The 14,156-nt window shown below is 29.5% G+C and overlaps 1 protein-coding gene across 4 annotated transcripts in view; it reads right to left on the bottom strand.

Moving 5' to 3' along the window:
• The window catches only part of LOC106465082 (choline transporter-like protein 1), a 64,602-nt gene that overhangs the window by 5,033 nt on the left and 45,413 nt on the right, over positions 1 to 14,156 (bottom strand). For 2 of the 4 annotated variants that reach the window (XM_022392902.1, XM_022392904.1), the window contains 11 exons: positions 12,445 to 12,532; positions 12,167 to 12,230; positions 11,298 to 11,406; positions 9,969 to 10,092; positions 7,115 to 7,162; positions 6,056 to 6,127; positions 5,339 to 5,467; positions 4,752 to 4,858; positions 3,756 to 3,896; positions 2,583 to 2,695; positions 1,052 to 1,218 (listed from right to left, as the gene is read on the bottom strand). In XM_022392902.1, the coding sequence (XP_022248610.1) occupies positions 1,052 to 1,218; positions 2,583 to 2,695; positions 3,756 to 3,896; positions 4,752 to 4,858; positions 5,339 to 5,467; positions 6,056 to 6,127; positions 7,115 to 7,162; positions 9,969 to 10,092; positions 11,298 to 11,406; positions 12,167 to 12,230; positions 12,445 to 12,532 (1,162 nt within the window). Of the gene's footprint in view, positions 1 to 1,051; positions 1,219 to 2,582; positions 2,696 to 3,755; positions 3,897 to 4,751; positions 4,859 to 5,338; positions 5,468 to 6,055; positions 6,128 to 7,114; positions 7,163 to 9,968; positions 10,093 to 11,297; positions 11,407 to 12,166; positions 12,231 to 12,444; positions 12,533 to 12,637; positions 12,716 to 13,429; positions 13,491 to 14,156 lie in introns of those variants that run through there. The other 2 variants (XM_022392905.1, XM_022392903.1) reach the window with 2 other exon arrangements.

The following is a 14,156-nucleotide window of genomic DNA, read 5'->3' as shown; positions in this document are numbered from 1 at the left end:
ATTAAGTTCTCAACAGAATAAAAAGGTGAACTTTGAAATCACCTTACTTTCAAAATATTTCATGACATTTTCTCAAATATCTTAAATAACTTTAAGGACTTAAACTTAACAATAATTCAAATAACAGTATGTGTCACAAGCACTGAAGTGATCATAAGGAATTTATATATCTCTTCATTATTTCATCCAAAGTTGTTGAAAATTTACCAATAGGAACCAAAAATAGCAGTATAAATACAATCAATTGCTCTCCCTAAGAAGGGGGTGTAAGAAACATATTAGTTCAAATAGTTGACCCATGCTGTGTATAAAATGGTTCATTGAAATATTTCTAAAACTACTACAAAATTATTTAATACTTCACAAGAGGACATAAGAAAAAAGAACAAACTTATAATTAAAGGTAAGTTCTTAAATGATTCAATTAAACTATTTAAAATTTCATTTATAAGATGACATATGAAAAACCACAGATCAAATACCAACAGCTCCATTGCATATCATTACAAATAGTATATAGTTGAAATATTACATCACCAGTAACACAATTTTTACTAATTTATAAAAATTTATGACCTTCTTCACAGAGAACAAATTAAAACCTTGTATATCAGATTACATCATTCTTAATATTACATTTTCTCATGAATTTTATTCTTTTGTACAGCATTCACTACATGTTTTAAGCAAAAAAAAATTGTCTACAAGTATTGTTTCAAATTTGAATAAAGCATGAATATCCTATTAAAGTTCTCTTACATTTCTAACATTATACTTGTTATAGAGATGTTATCTTAAAAAGACTAAGTCAATGTTTATCATGTAAAATGTTCTGATTTTCCATTTGTCTGTCTTTGAAAATTATTAGTAATTTATGTATAATGAATATTTTACCTTCTAAAAAGTTGGTAATCTGCAACTCAATAGATAAAAAGAAACCACAATTTTAAAAAACACTTAAAACAAATTTATATTTCCATTACAAATTTGAAACAGACTCATATTTCACAATGTATTAGCAAACAGTTTATGACAAAAATAAAGTAACAACCTTGATAATCTCAAGCCCAGCAAAGGCTGTCGCGACTGCAACGCCAACCTTTCCCAAAAGCAGGATGAAATCTCCAAGTGAGTTTATAGCTGCCACTCTCAGAACATTACTTGACAGCAAGTGAAAAGCTTGCTGTGCCCCCTTGCAGAAGGAATAACCATAGATTGCTGAAAAATTAGATTAGGCATAGTTCAAGTTATAACCAAAACATAACATTAAACACAAGTATAAATTAAAAAGTTCCATCTTCTTTATACTATATAATTATGAAAGGTTGTTCGCAGTTGTCACATTTCTAACTTTCAATTTTCTAAAGTTATAACATGAATTACAATTGAAAAAAGAAACAATGGTAATGCCCTGTTTGACTGATATAAACTAACTAATAAATACAAAAGTTTGTAAATTCTGCTAAACAAAAACAGCAGCTTTACTTGATGTAACTTTAAATTTTGACAAGTTTTTCATATTGTGGATACTCATGAGGTATATTGGGTTCAACATGTGGTAAACCAGTGTTGTTTTTTTGTTGAGTATCAACTTTAGCTTGGAAATTTGTGATTACTACTATATATAACTGAGTCACCTGTGAAATTATTATTTGTACAGTCAACTGATAAACTTGTATATACATTATTTTTAAACATATCTCAATCATTAGTCTAGATAATTTGTACAGGCACCATAAGAATTGTAAACAAATTATTTCTACAAACAACAGATGCACTTCTTGAAAGGGTATTACTATGGGTAACTGGGAGAATGTACATGGATTTCTACACACACTGCTTACAGCAATTAACTGACTGCTTATGAGCAATGATTACATCAATTAAAATTACATAAAATATGCCATTAATTAAATTAAGGATTAAATCATTTAATGTCACTAAAGTAATTAACTTATCAAAATTAGTGTTTCTGATTATTTCAACTGTCCAAGTAATCAAAATATTAACATTATAATTTCTCATTATTATTTTCAATTAATCCAAGGTTTTTTACTTGATGGTTAGTTTAGGCAGAGTTTTCATATTGAGTTGATTGTGAAATAGGTGGAAACTGCCTATTAGAGAAACACTTGTAGGAATCTATTGGTGACTATACAATCAATTGAAACAGTTTGTAGAGGACAACATTTCAAAAGGTGGAAGGGTAATTATTAATGAATCCAACAATTAATCATTTATCAAATTCTGCTAATTGTCCAGCTCTAAAGCTTACACTTTACAAGGAATTATTTCTACAACAACTGGGAAATTTTGATAAGGATTTGTGTGCAGAAAAATGAGAAAGTTATGTAATTTAAGATATTATTCTAACTATTTGAGTAAAGGTCTCCAATATTTTTTTATTTTAGCATTAACCTTCATTCACATGTTAACAAAGCTAAATGTTGTTGAAACAAAGAAGAGTAGGGCAACTCCTCTCATTTTACCAAAAGAGAAAAAGCTAAAAAACATGTTTAAAATAACTTTTTTAATTACTTATGTAAACAAAGTGAAAGTAAGATGTATTATTAGTATATTACCAATTTCAATAAGAGCATTTCTGTTGATAAACACTAGAAACCGTTCAAAACACCACAGACAACACTGGCAACATTTCAGAAGGTATTTACAGTAGTCTGGGTGGTTTGTCATCCTGAAAACAATAACATGCTGTTGTTTGAAATTAATTCAAAAACAGGGTTTTCTAATGTATAACTTAGCAAGTAAAAAAACATCATAAGAGAAAGAAATGACCTACAGCGCATGATACAATTTATCATGTACAACAATTTAAATGATATTATAACAAACACAATATGTTTTTGATATATGATAAACCACTTTTCATTTTTGAAAAGTGCAGTGCCGACCAGAGGTGTTTAGACTGATATAATTTTTTTTATGAACAGGGTGATGCAAAAGCCATACACCACCACTACTTTTCTTTGTTCTACTATTATAGCTGTTCTAAATGTGCACCAATGATATCATGACAAAATGTCACAGTTTCATTCAGGTTGTGGCTCATGTTTAAGTAGCATTTGTGATGTTCTTTTGCACAGGCTGTTGGGAATCTCTGCTTCAAGTCTTTAAATTTATTATACATGTGACAAACAAGTGTTGATATATCCCAAAAACTATTCTGTTGCAACTTGCTGCTGACACAATCCAGGAACCCCAATCAACAGGAACAGTTCCACACATTCTTTAAAAGGGTTGGTAAAACATAAACATTAATTTAAAAAAATTGTAGTAAAGATGGGACTTAAAAATAGCATAGTGGTGCATGACTACTGAATCACCCAGTACCATCTGAATGTTTTGGTTTATTCATTTATCAAGAGACTACATTATAGTGATAGCTCTGCTACAACTGTAAATTATTGCTTCAAATTTTTGCTTGTTCCTATTCTGTAATTAACACATACATGGGGATTGGCATTAAACAAGCTATTGTTGAATAATAATATACTGTTGTACATACAGCGTGCAGTTCTGAAAAGACACAAATAGTGCTCTGTGTGATACAACTAGCATTTCTATATGAAACAAATGTTAACAATCTATGCCATACAATACAATATATGAAAAATATGAATCATATAAATATAGTAGTGATTTATGTCACACCTAACAAACATACCAAGAGTAATTTTATATTTTTCTTATAAAATATAACATTTTGGAAAAAATTAAATAATGTTACAACTTACTGACGTTCCAGCCCTTTGAAAATTGCTCGGACTAACTTGAGCAGAGCAATAAGCAGTGACCCTAATGCTACTGAACCAAGATGATATCTGACCAATCGATAGAAACTTGTCCATATTGGTGAGTCCAACTGGCTCTTGTCTCTACAAGCAATACCAGAAGTTTTATCACCTTCTTGTGATAGTTCATGAAAAATATGTTTTACCTCTCTAATACTGTCAAGGTGATTATTATTAAACTCTTTGACTACCAATACAAGTATATTATGTATCCATAGTTTTAGATCACTAATACTGTCAAGGTGATTATTATTAAACTCTTTGACTATTGACAGTATTAGTGATCTAAAACTATGGATACATAATATACTTGTATTGGGGTGATTATTATTAAACTCTTTGACTTCCAATACAAGTATATTATGTATCCATAGTTTTAGATCACTAATACTGTCAATGTATTTATTATTAAACTCTTTGACTACCAATACAAGTATATCATATATCCATAGTTTTAGATCACCAATACTGTCAAGGCAATTATTACTAAACTCTGTGACTACCAATACAAGTATATTATGTATCCATAGTTTTAGATCACTTTTTTAACTAACATGAGCACAAATTGTGGTCAAGCATCTTACCAAAGTTAATTCAAAATTAATTTCCAGATTATTTTATCAATCAAATTAGGCACACACATATGATATCAGTAATACACAACAATTTGATATCTTGGTTGTTGGATGGTTAACAGTTGTTTGAACTAGGTGTAACGAACTTATTGATTAAAGTACAAAGTTAGTTATGACTTTTAAAATTTTTTAGATTTTCTCTGTATCTGCTAAAAATATTTAAACAGCTAAAATCCTTAATTGCAAATAGGAATTTAATATTTTTATCACAAAGAATAAGACTCAAGTTCGTGTATTAACATAAACAGATGAAAAAAAGGCTATTATGTTCTTGGTATCAACTCAAGTAAAATAAACAACACACCTTGTGAAGAACCATGAAGCCACAGATCCAGCTATCACAACGTGTTGGCAGGCAATAATGAACTGTGTTAGCCAAAAAAAGGCAAGCAGATGGTACCACTTCATCACCTAAAAGATATTTAGTGTTCTGATATACACTTAATTGTTCCATTTATAATGAATATGCTTTTCTTCTTAGTTATCAGAAATAAACTGACGTAAAGTACAATGCTTTCAAAATTATGTTAAAGCTCTAGCTCTCATGAATGTACAGGAGGAAACATAAATTGCCCATTGTTTAGATGAAGCATTCATTTGTTTGATCACTCCTGATACAAATATAGTACATTTGAATAATAACAAAGTTAGTCCACAGAAAACATTACCAAATATATTTACAAAAACATGAGTATATAGAGGGTTAGAGATTAAACACAGCTAAATGGATTAAGAAAAAAGCTACTATTATAGTACAATATGGTATGGTTCTGATACATTGATTAAAAATTTTGATAGAATAAATGGATAGGTATATTTACTGAAATAGTTTCTTTTTTCTAATAAGTTATTATGTACCCTCTTAGTTCTAGACTGAAGTTAAAAATTTACCTTGAAAAACGTTGTGATATGGTAGGAGACATAAGAGGTTTCAGGATCTACTACAACATCTTGTGATGTGTGGATGTACACATAACCAGCAAACCAGCCAGCAAGAACGGCAGCAAGTACTAAGAATGTCTATTGACAAAACATACTTTTACATAGAAAAACAAGTTCAGACCAGCCAGCAAGATGAAGTCAGAAATATTAACATAACTAAATAAGAAAAACTATTCCACAAAAACATAAATTTACTCAACTTGGATAAAAAAAATAAGGTATTTGTTATAAGTAAATGAAGTGGTTTTCAACTGGAACACAATATAACATAATACAAAGTTTGGTCAATAATTTTTGTCTCTTGCATATTTAATAGTATTCTTTAATAATTTGAAGTCATTTCTTGAAAATACTTACCTAAAAATTGCCTTTAAAAATCCCACAATTTTAAAACTAAAGTACTACCAAAGAATATAGGTGATAAATGTCACAATAAAATTTCTAAAGTGTTTGTTTCATACATTATAAAAACACTTATTTGTACAATGATAAAGCAGCTATAAAATTGTCTCTAAAATATGATACACACATACACTGGTTCAGTAGAAAGTAAAAATAACTCAAGATCATATAGTACACCCAGGCAACTAACCTAATCACATTAGCTAAAATAAAACTTTTTTGTTCAACTAAAGAATGTTTTAATTTGGGCATCCCTCCACTTACCCATATTGGCTGAAGTAGTATCAAGGGCATGGATATAATGGCTTTTCCTGCTTCTTTGAATAAAGCTGCTACCTAAGGTAAAATAATCATAAAAAAGTAATATTAAAGTACATTATTTTGATGACTATTGAACAACTAACATATTTATATAATTTTCATCCTAGTGTTCTCTCTCTCTAAAGTTCTGAGACTGTTTTTGTTTTATTTCATAAGATTTTTAGTAATGTAAAGAAAACAGAAACAAAACTGATTCTTAGAAGTTTAAGAAAGATGGAGAGAAATGTATCATTTTGATTCATGGAACTTTATTATCAGAGTTAGAGAAGACATCTATATATACCTTCAAAGTATTAAACAGCTTCTCTATGACAATCCTCAGGCTTTCACATTTATTGTAATGTCAAGTTGGTACACAAGTAAATAAATAAGTCAATTATTTAAGAAAATACTGCTAATAAAAACTTAGAAAAATGACAATATTTAAAAAAAATACAAAAGGAAAGTATTCTTTAAAAACTTAATATTTTGTATAACTAACTATTCAGAAGTATAAGAAATTTTTCAAATCAATAAAATTAATTTAATTATCATTTTAAATGATAGATTTTATGGAAAATTAACCTTTTTAGTTAAGTCATGTAAAACTTAAAGGCTAAATCTTGTAGCAAAAAAAAAGCTCACATAAAGGTACATTGAAAGGACATTACAAGGTCAGAAACTTCACAAGCATATTTACATGTTTTCAAAATTTTGCCATGAAAAGATTTAATAAGCTTAAAGGTGTATCATATAAACTAAGTTTAACTTCTAATTTAATGAAATTTGAAGACATTCCTGAAGTAGGGAACTCCGTGTAAAGTATTTGATTAGTGTAATGAGGCTTGCTATCAGGATTCCTCTCAGGCAAGTTAATTGATCTAGCAATTAGTGAGAAAAATTTCTAAATATCCTCTGAACCCAGTTTAAAAGGCCTAGCCCCATGGTTAGTAAACAACAATCACTGATTAGGTCCCGAGTAAGACTCAAATGAATATTAACTGAAGGATCAATTTCACTTACCAGTTTTATTCGATTTCTCATAATGATGACAATTAAGAGAAATATCACCTATAAAAGATACATTTTTTTTAATGTTTACAACAACAGCAAACTCCAAAACAATACAATAAAAATCAGTTTATCATTACATCAGATATTTTAGCTGTTAATATGATAGTTATAGCCCATATTAACCTATTAAATACAGCAGTCTTAACTAACAGTCTGACTCGTTAATATTATTTATAGTTACCAAAATAAGATGTAATATTTTTAAAAAGAGATAAATTACAGCACAGCTGTTACAACCAACTTTTATTCTAGAACAAAGAGATCATAAATTTGTCATAATAATAATTCCTGCTAACTAAAGTTTATTGTACAAGGCAGTGCATAAAGTATATAATTTCCTCCAGAAATAAAAAACATAAAATTATTTAAGTCAAGCCATGTTACAGAGGGTAAACCACACCTTATAAGAATGATTTATACATGCTAATTCAGTAATGTATTGTCACAGAAACAAGCCATGGTGCCACAGGCAACAAATTTAACACTTGTACATTTGGTTCATGGCAAATTCCTGACTATTCAATGTGTACCGTTTCCACAGGTAAACTTATAGCTGGAAAAATATGCTTTATTCATACATTTATCAGCATAAGAAATTCAAAGATTTTTTCAAAACTCTTTGTGAATCAAAAACCAGATTCCAAGAGCCTGTAATGAGATATGCATCACTTTTTTAGTTAATACTGAGTCTAATTATAATTCCAGATAGACCGAGATCACAAGGAATACTTATACAATGGATTAAAAGAAATGGTCAAATACTAAATAATACAAAATGTACAATGCAACAAACATTGCTCAATTAATACATGCATGTTCCTTGCCATTTGCTTCTTTGATTTCAGTAATGCTTCATTTAGTATGAAACAATAAGCATAATATCCATTTACATATAAATATTGTTATTCAGTCATGCAGTTAGCAACTTCACACTTAACAGCCTGATTTAAGAAAAAAACAAAAAACATATGAACTTATTAATAATGATTAGAACAAGAGTTGATGCCTTTCCACTCCAAGTAAAATTATTTTTTGAAATTTTTCCCAATCTCTTGATTATATTTTTATTGCAAGGACATTTCTGATGCATAGAGGAGCTGCAAAATGACAAAGTAGCTAAACACAAAATAGAACAATTCCCATACACAAGCACACAAGTACATAATAATACCTAGAAAAATAATTACATAAAAAATTCACAAAATTATTTACTATTGCTATACATTACATATCACACTTTTAGATATACATGATTCTTTCAGTTTAAAGTTTACTGCAAGCATTACGATTTAGATAGTTTATATGGCATGGGTGTGATATTTAGTTGTTTTTAGAAACAATATTTAATGGTTTCTTTTTTTGTAACTGCTAACTAACCATACATTGTGTAATTCAACTGTTATGAATTAGGGACTGTTTAAAATAGTAAGTTTATTCCATTATGTTGCTAGAACCTTCTGAGTTTCTCATTGGTTTAATTGAGTATTACTGCATCAGAATATCTAGTATTGTGTAGCACATTCTAGACATTATTTAGTTCTAGTTCTAGACTGTGTGACCGTGAGTTTAGCAATAAAGAGTACATTGTGGCAATTTTTAAAGTGGAATTATCACAGACTATATTGTAATAACAGAGTAGTGAAGAAAAATTTGTTTTGTCAATAGTGTTCTAAAATAATTAAACCAGCCTGTGTGAACTTTGGCATAAAAGATACAATTATTTAAAGCTCTGAATACTACTGTGGTAAACAACAGTGTAATGAACATTGTACATATGTTTGATTTGTTTTTAACATAGTTTTAAAACAAGCGGACTGTGTTGCTATTTGTTTATAGCTCAACATTTATCACCAACAAATCACAGACTGTATAAAATCTGGCCTTACAAAACCTGACACTCAGAGAAAGCTAAAATGTTAGGAATGGAATAATAGCAACATGTACATATATTTTGGTAAACAGCATTTGCAATGTTGTAATGGTTTCTACTGTTGGTCAAATTATTTTAGATTATTCAGTAAGTAAAAATAATGCATAGTCTAGTCTATTTAATGATAAGGAAAATATTTTATTTCTCTGATTACAAATTCTATAAGCTACAACAATTTCATGAACTAATGGTAGCTCTAACTTCAAAGATAAGCTAAACATGTACTCTCATAGAAGTTTCAGAATTACCTTACCAACTTTCACAAAAGTCTGTTATAAGAAGAAATTGCTATGTCAAGCAATACTGCATAAAAAATCCATCAGATTCAGCACAACCAACATTGGAAGAATTAATTCTAAAGACAGCATTTAACATAGGTCATTATTCTTATAAAGTGTGCTTGACTCTCAGAATAATAGTTCCTCCAAACTACATTTTATTATGTAACAAACAGTGAATAAAATTATCAAAGTAAGTCACACTACGACACATCCCACTACTTTTTATTTTGCATCTAGCAGATTAACAATGAATAAAATTATCAAAATAAGCCATTGTATGACAAGTCCTGCTACTTTTTATTCTGTAATAAATATAAATAAAGTTATCAGTATAATTAAGCTACAGTATAAATAAATCTTGCTAAACTTTAACTTGTAGAAATATCACATAAAGATAAAACACAGTATGATATTATATGCTAACTTTACTTTTATTTTGCAATTATGTATAAAATTATCAAAATAAGTCACAATAATTTCCACCAAATCTTATTCCAAAACAAACAGTGGATAATGTGATAAAAATAACAGTATAGCAATTTCTTCTAACTACATAAAGTATCTTTCACTGACTTTTTCAGTAATAGCTTACTGTAAAAATTGTCATCACAATAGCTCCTGCTAACCAATGTTTTACTTTAGCCTCTTTGATTGACCGTGAAGAATCATCACTGGCTAGTTTTTCAACTTCTTTTTTATACGCTTTCCACATACACCTAACAAAAAACAAAACAAAACCAAAGATTTATTAAAGTAGAGATAAGCAATATTCACAAGTACATGAATTAAAAGGTCTTAGAAAAGATTACCCATAATTCCCTCATTCATGGATGAATTAGTTTTCTTATCACTGTACAAAATACCTAAAACAATGTTATGAATGAAGAAAACTGAGTCAGTTTAGTTCTTTTTTTGTCATAATCACCAGAATATTGAAGTTTTCAATCTGAATATAGAAAAAACATAAATTAATGTTTTCCAAGATTCCAAAATAAATTTATCAATGCTGTTTTACACTAATATCCTAATACTTTTTACTTACTTTTACTGCTTTAAATTTGAATTTTCAAATATCTATAATGACAGTTTACTACTAGAAACAAAAAATTAACAACAGCCAAATTCTACTTTCTACCTTTTGTGATGAAATCTGACTCTCTTTCTTTTATCTTTGTTAAATAGTGAGTATGTATTTGAAGTTTTTTTGGGGGGTTTCCATGAGGATTGTCACTGGAACTTTCTTTATTGTCTATGTCTATAAGTGACATGTTGAACATTTTACTTTCAAATTACAAGACTACATTACACTAGGTTTTCTCTTCAAGAACAGTAACTTGTAAACATGAAGAGTCTGTCTACGTAGACAAAGATGAACCTTAGAAATATGTAACAAGAGGGAATCCTCAATAGCTGAGGCACTTGAAATTATTTTAGGCAGGATTAGAGTACATTAATCTATGAGACCTTTTTTTTCCTTTTTATTAGCTATATTTTTGTGCACCATCAACATGAAGATGGGGTGTGCCTATACCTTAATCAAGTTTATTACTCATCAGGATCTATACTAGCCTACCCTTAAATTGAATCTGTTTTAAGTAAGATTAGAGTAACACTCTCTATGAGACCTTGGATGCAGTATTATATGTCAATTGAAAGGGTTTGACCTCCTGTGTCCAAAACTGTAATTAGATCTCAAGAGATGACGGAGCTATGAGCTAAAAATTTTTATTTAAAAAAAAACACTGAGTCATTCTATGAGCTGCTATCCCATGTCTAAAAGTGGGTTTCTAAGTGATGCTAGTTAACATGTAAGAAAACGTCAAATATAAACAGTTCTTTGAAAGGAAGGAGTAACATCCATGTCTGTCATCAAACAAAGTACTTCTTTTAGTTTAACTGTGTATAATTGTATCAAACTTACCATGCATAGATAGTGACACCAATGCTGGCCAAACTGAGTGAAATTATAACAAACCAAATGATGAACCCAGCCAGGAATCGAAGTAAAACCAGCAAAACACATGCCAGACCTACAGTCAAAACAATCACCTTAGAAACCAAGAGAACGTATAATGTGCAATCAAGACAATTATTATACATCATAACAAGAAATAACATAAGAGTAAAACACTCACTACATAATATTACAAGATGATATACTGTCTAGTAAAAACAATGGCTCTATGATATGGTAATACAACATGATCTGCAGCAAGACAATCATTAAACAGTCTTATCACAACAATGCAAAAACAAAAATCCAATGTGTAGCCTTGCCATTGTGTTATATCAAGTAATGTGTTGATTTTTACTTTTTTTTATTCAAGAGACTGAATGAATACTTATACACTCATGCTTACTTGTATTTATATTAAAACTATTATGTGGAAAGTGTCAAGAGCATCTACCTTCATGACAATGGAAATCTTTTACATTTCTTATGAATCTACTTTTAGATGCAAAAAGATTTTTAACAGAAAACTCTATATGGTTATAACATAAAAGGATGCAAGTTATATAGTGCATAGCCAAATGGAAACATACAGTGCTCAGAGGTGGTGCTGAAGGGGACTATAACCACCCCAACCCCCCCCCCCCCCCCCCCCCTCAGTTGCTTCATCTGGAAAAGGCTGGTACTGAACCCAGTAGTGATCAGTCCGTTTTTCAACTTTTCAATGATTTTTATATGATTTAATGTTATCTGTATTTCATGAACTGAAACACTTCCCACTTGTTTGAAAGAAATATGAACAGGAGATAGAAGTGTTTGAACAGTTTGTTAATACTTACCAAAAGCAATCAGACACATGTATATAATTTCTCTCCAGCAAAGGGCAATATCTGATCCTGCTTCCTGTTCACAAATATAAAAAATTAGTTTTAAGCAGTACACATAAAAGCTTTTAGAAAATACTGCTTACAGTATTTCATTCAAAAATATTTTAATCTAATAATGTGCACACTAAACATTACTTTTTATAATGCATTTTAAGTAAAATCAAAAGATAAACTCATAATCAGATTAAAAAATTATCTAACACTATTTACTAAAACAAATTGGCTTTTACCTCTAGAAAACTGTTTGAAATGTTGGCTTTTTCAGAAATGACTGAAGCTGTGTGAAAACTAGGATAACATCTCCGCAGAAAATTTAATCTAAAAATACAAAATCAGATAAACATTATTTTCTGAAAATTGTGAAAAGACACAACCTACAGTAAAACTAATAACCTTGTGATATCACGAAAAGAAATAGCTTACAGCAAAAATATCATTCTTACTGTCTGATGACACACCAAAAAAATAAATAGGGAAATTTACTAAAGACAGTAGTTTATTTCCTCATGACACACTGGAAGATTATACAGTGAAGCTTCCTAAAGATATTACATTATTGTCTCATGACACACTGAAAGAATAATCAGAGAAACATTCTAAAGATAGTGCTTTGTTTATGGGGTTTTAAAAGAGTCATTTTTAACTCACTACATAGTAATCTAAATTAATTTAGGTGTGTGCAAAATATTATGGCATTGCATTCAATTTATTATTCAATATCATATAGCAGGAAACTGCTTAATGATTATATTACAAATTTTCTTTTCTTTTCACTAAAGGTAAAAATTAAAATGCAATCTGTGATGTGGAGGCCTAATGCATTCTTTGAGTTTCTGTACCCTCTGCTGTGAATAGTAATTTAACCTATTCAAGGCTCATCAGCACAAATAGGGTCAGTAAATAAAAACAATACAGTTAGGCCTCTTATAATGATTATGTTTCTTTAATATTTATGTAGTTTTTGAGTTCTTTTTAGTTACACCATACAGTGACCTAAGTTGATTTAGGTATGTGAATAATATTATGGCATTGCATCACAGATTGTATTTTCAATTGTACCTTTGGTGAAAAGAAATCTGTAATATTTTGAGATAGCAAATTCTATTTTTGTTTTGCTATAGTTTTGTTAAAAATTCATTTATTATTCCTTCTATTGTTTAATTCAAATATGAATATTTAGTAATATTCTAGATAGAGAACATTGATTTTATGTACATATTACAAAACTGACACAAGCTTCCCCTAGCAATGATGTACAGATAATAACGTTGTGAAAAATTACACAGGCCTGCAAATGTAAACCTCACAAAATACGATTTGTTTTTAATAACGGATTTTTCATAATTCAGTTATACGGATTTTGAAAGTAATATTCAATTTTTATTTTCACATAAAGATTTTTTACAAATCAGGAAGAAAAAAACTCTTACTTAGATCAAATTATTATTTTGTTTACCACAATGAAAATTTTTTATTATTGTTACGTCTCCGTTTGTTAATTAATTTTCCGTAACTTCGTTCCGACGAAACTTAAGCGACACAAGTCCTTTCTTAATAAAACTGATTTATTCCTTCCGAATATAACACTCCCGAACAATAATAACATACAATAAACCAATAGCAATTAACAATAACTTAATTACTGTACAGAATTACAAACACAAAATTACAATTCAACAAAGTCTCTTAATTTTACGGGACGTATCTTCTTCCGTACTGGTCTCCGTCTCGTTGGCTTCTGCTTCACGTGGGGTTCACCTACTTCATCAGGAAATGTCCTATCATCGGTAACAGTCACATCAGTGGTAGTAACTTCATCAAGAGCTTCACCGTTTCCCTTCTTAAAACTGAGTAGACTTTCCTCTTCGATGGTGGCTTCTTCAGGTGGCACGACTTCAGCAGCGTCATTTGTTCTGTTTTCTACTTTGTCCCAAGTGAAATG

This window comes from Limulus polyphemus, unplaced genomic scaffold, assembly GCF_000517525.1.
Source record: "Limulus polyphemus unplaced genomic scaffold, Limulus_polyphemus-2.1.2 Scaffold1829, whole genome shotgun sequence".
Lineage (NCBI taxonomy): Eukaryota > Metazoa > Arthropoda > Merostomata > Xiphosura > Limulidae > Limulus > Limulus polyphemus.
This window is presented reverse-complemented; position numbering and strand designations above follow the sequence as displayed.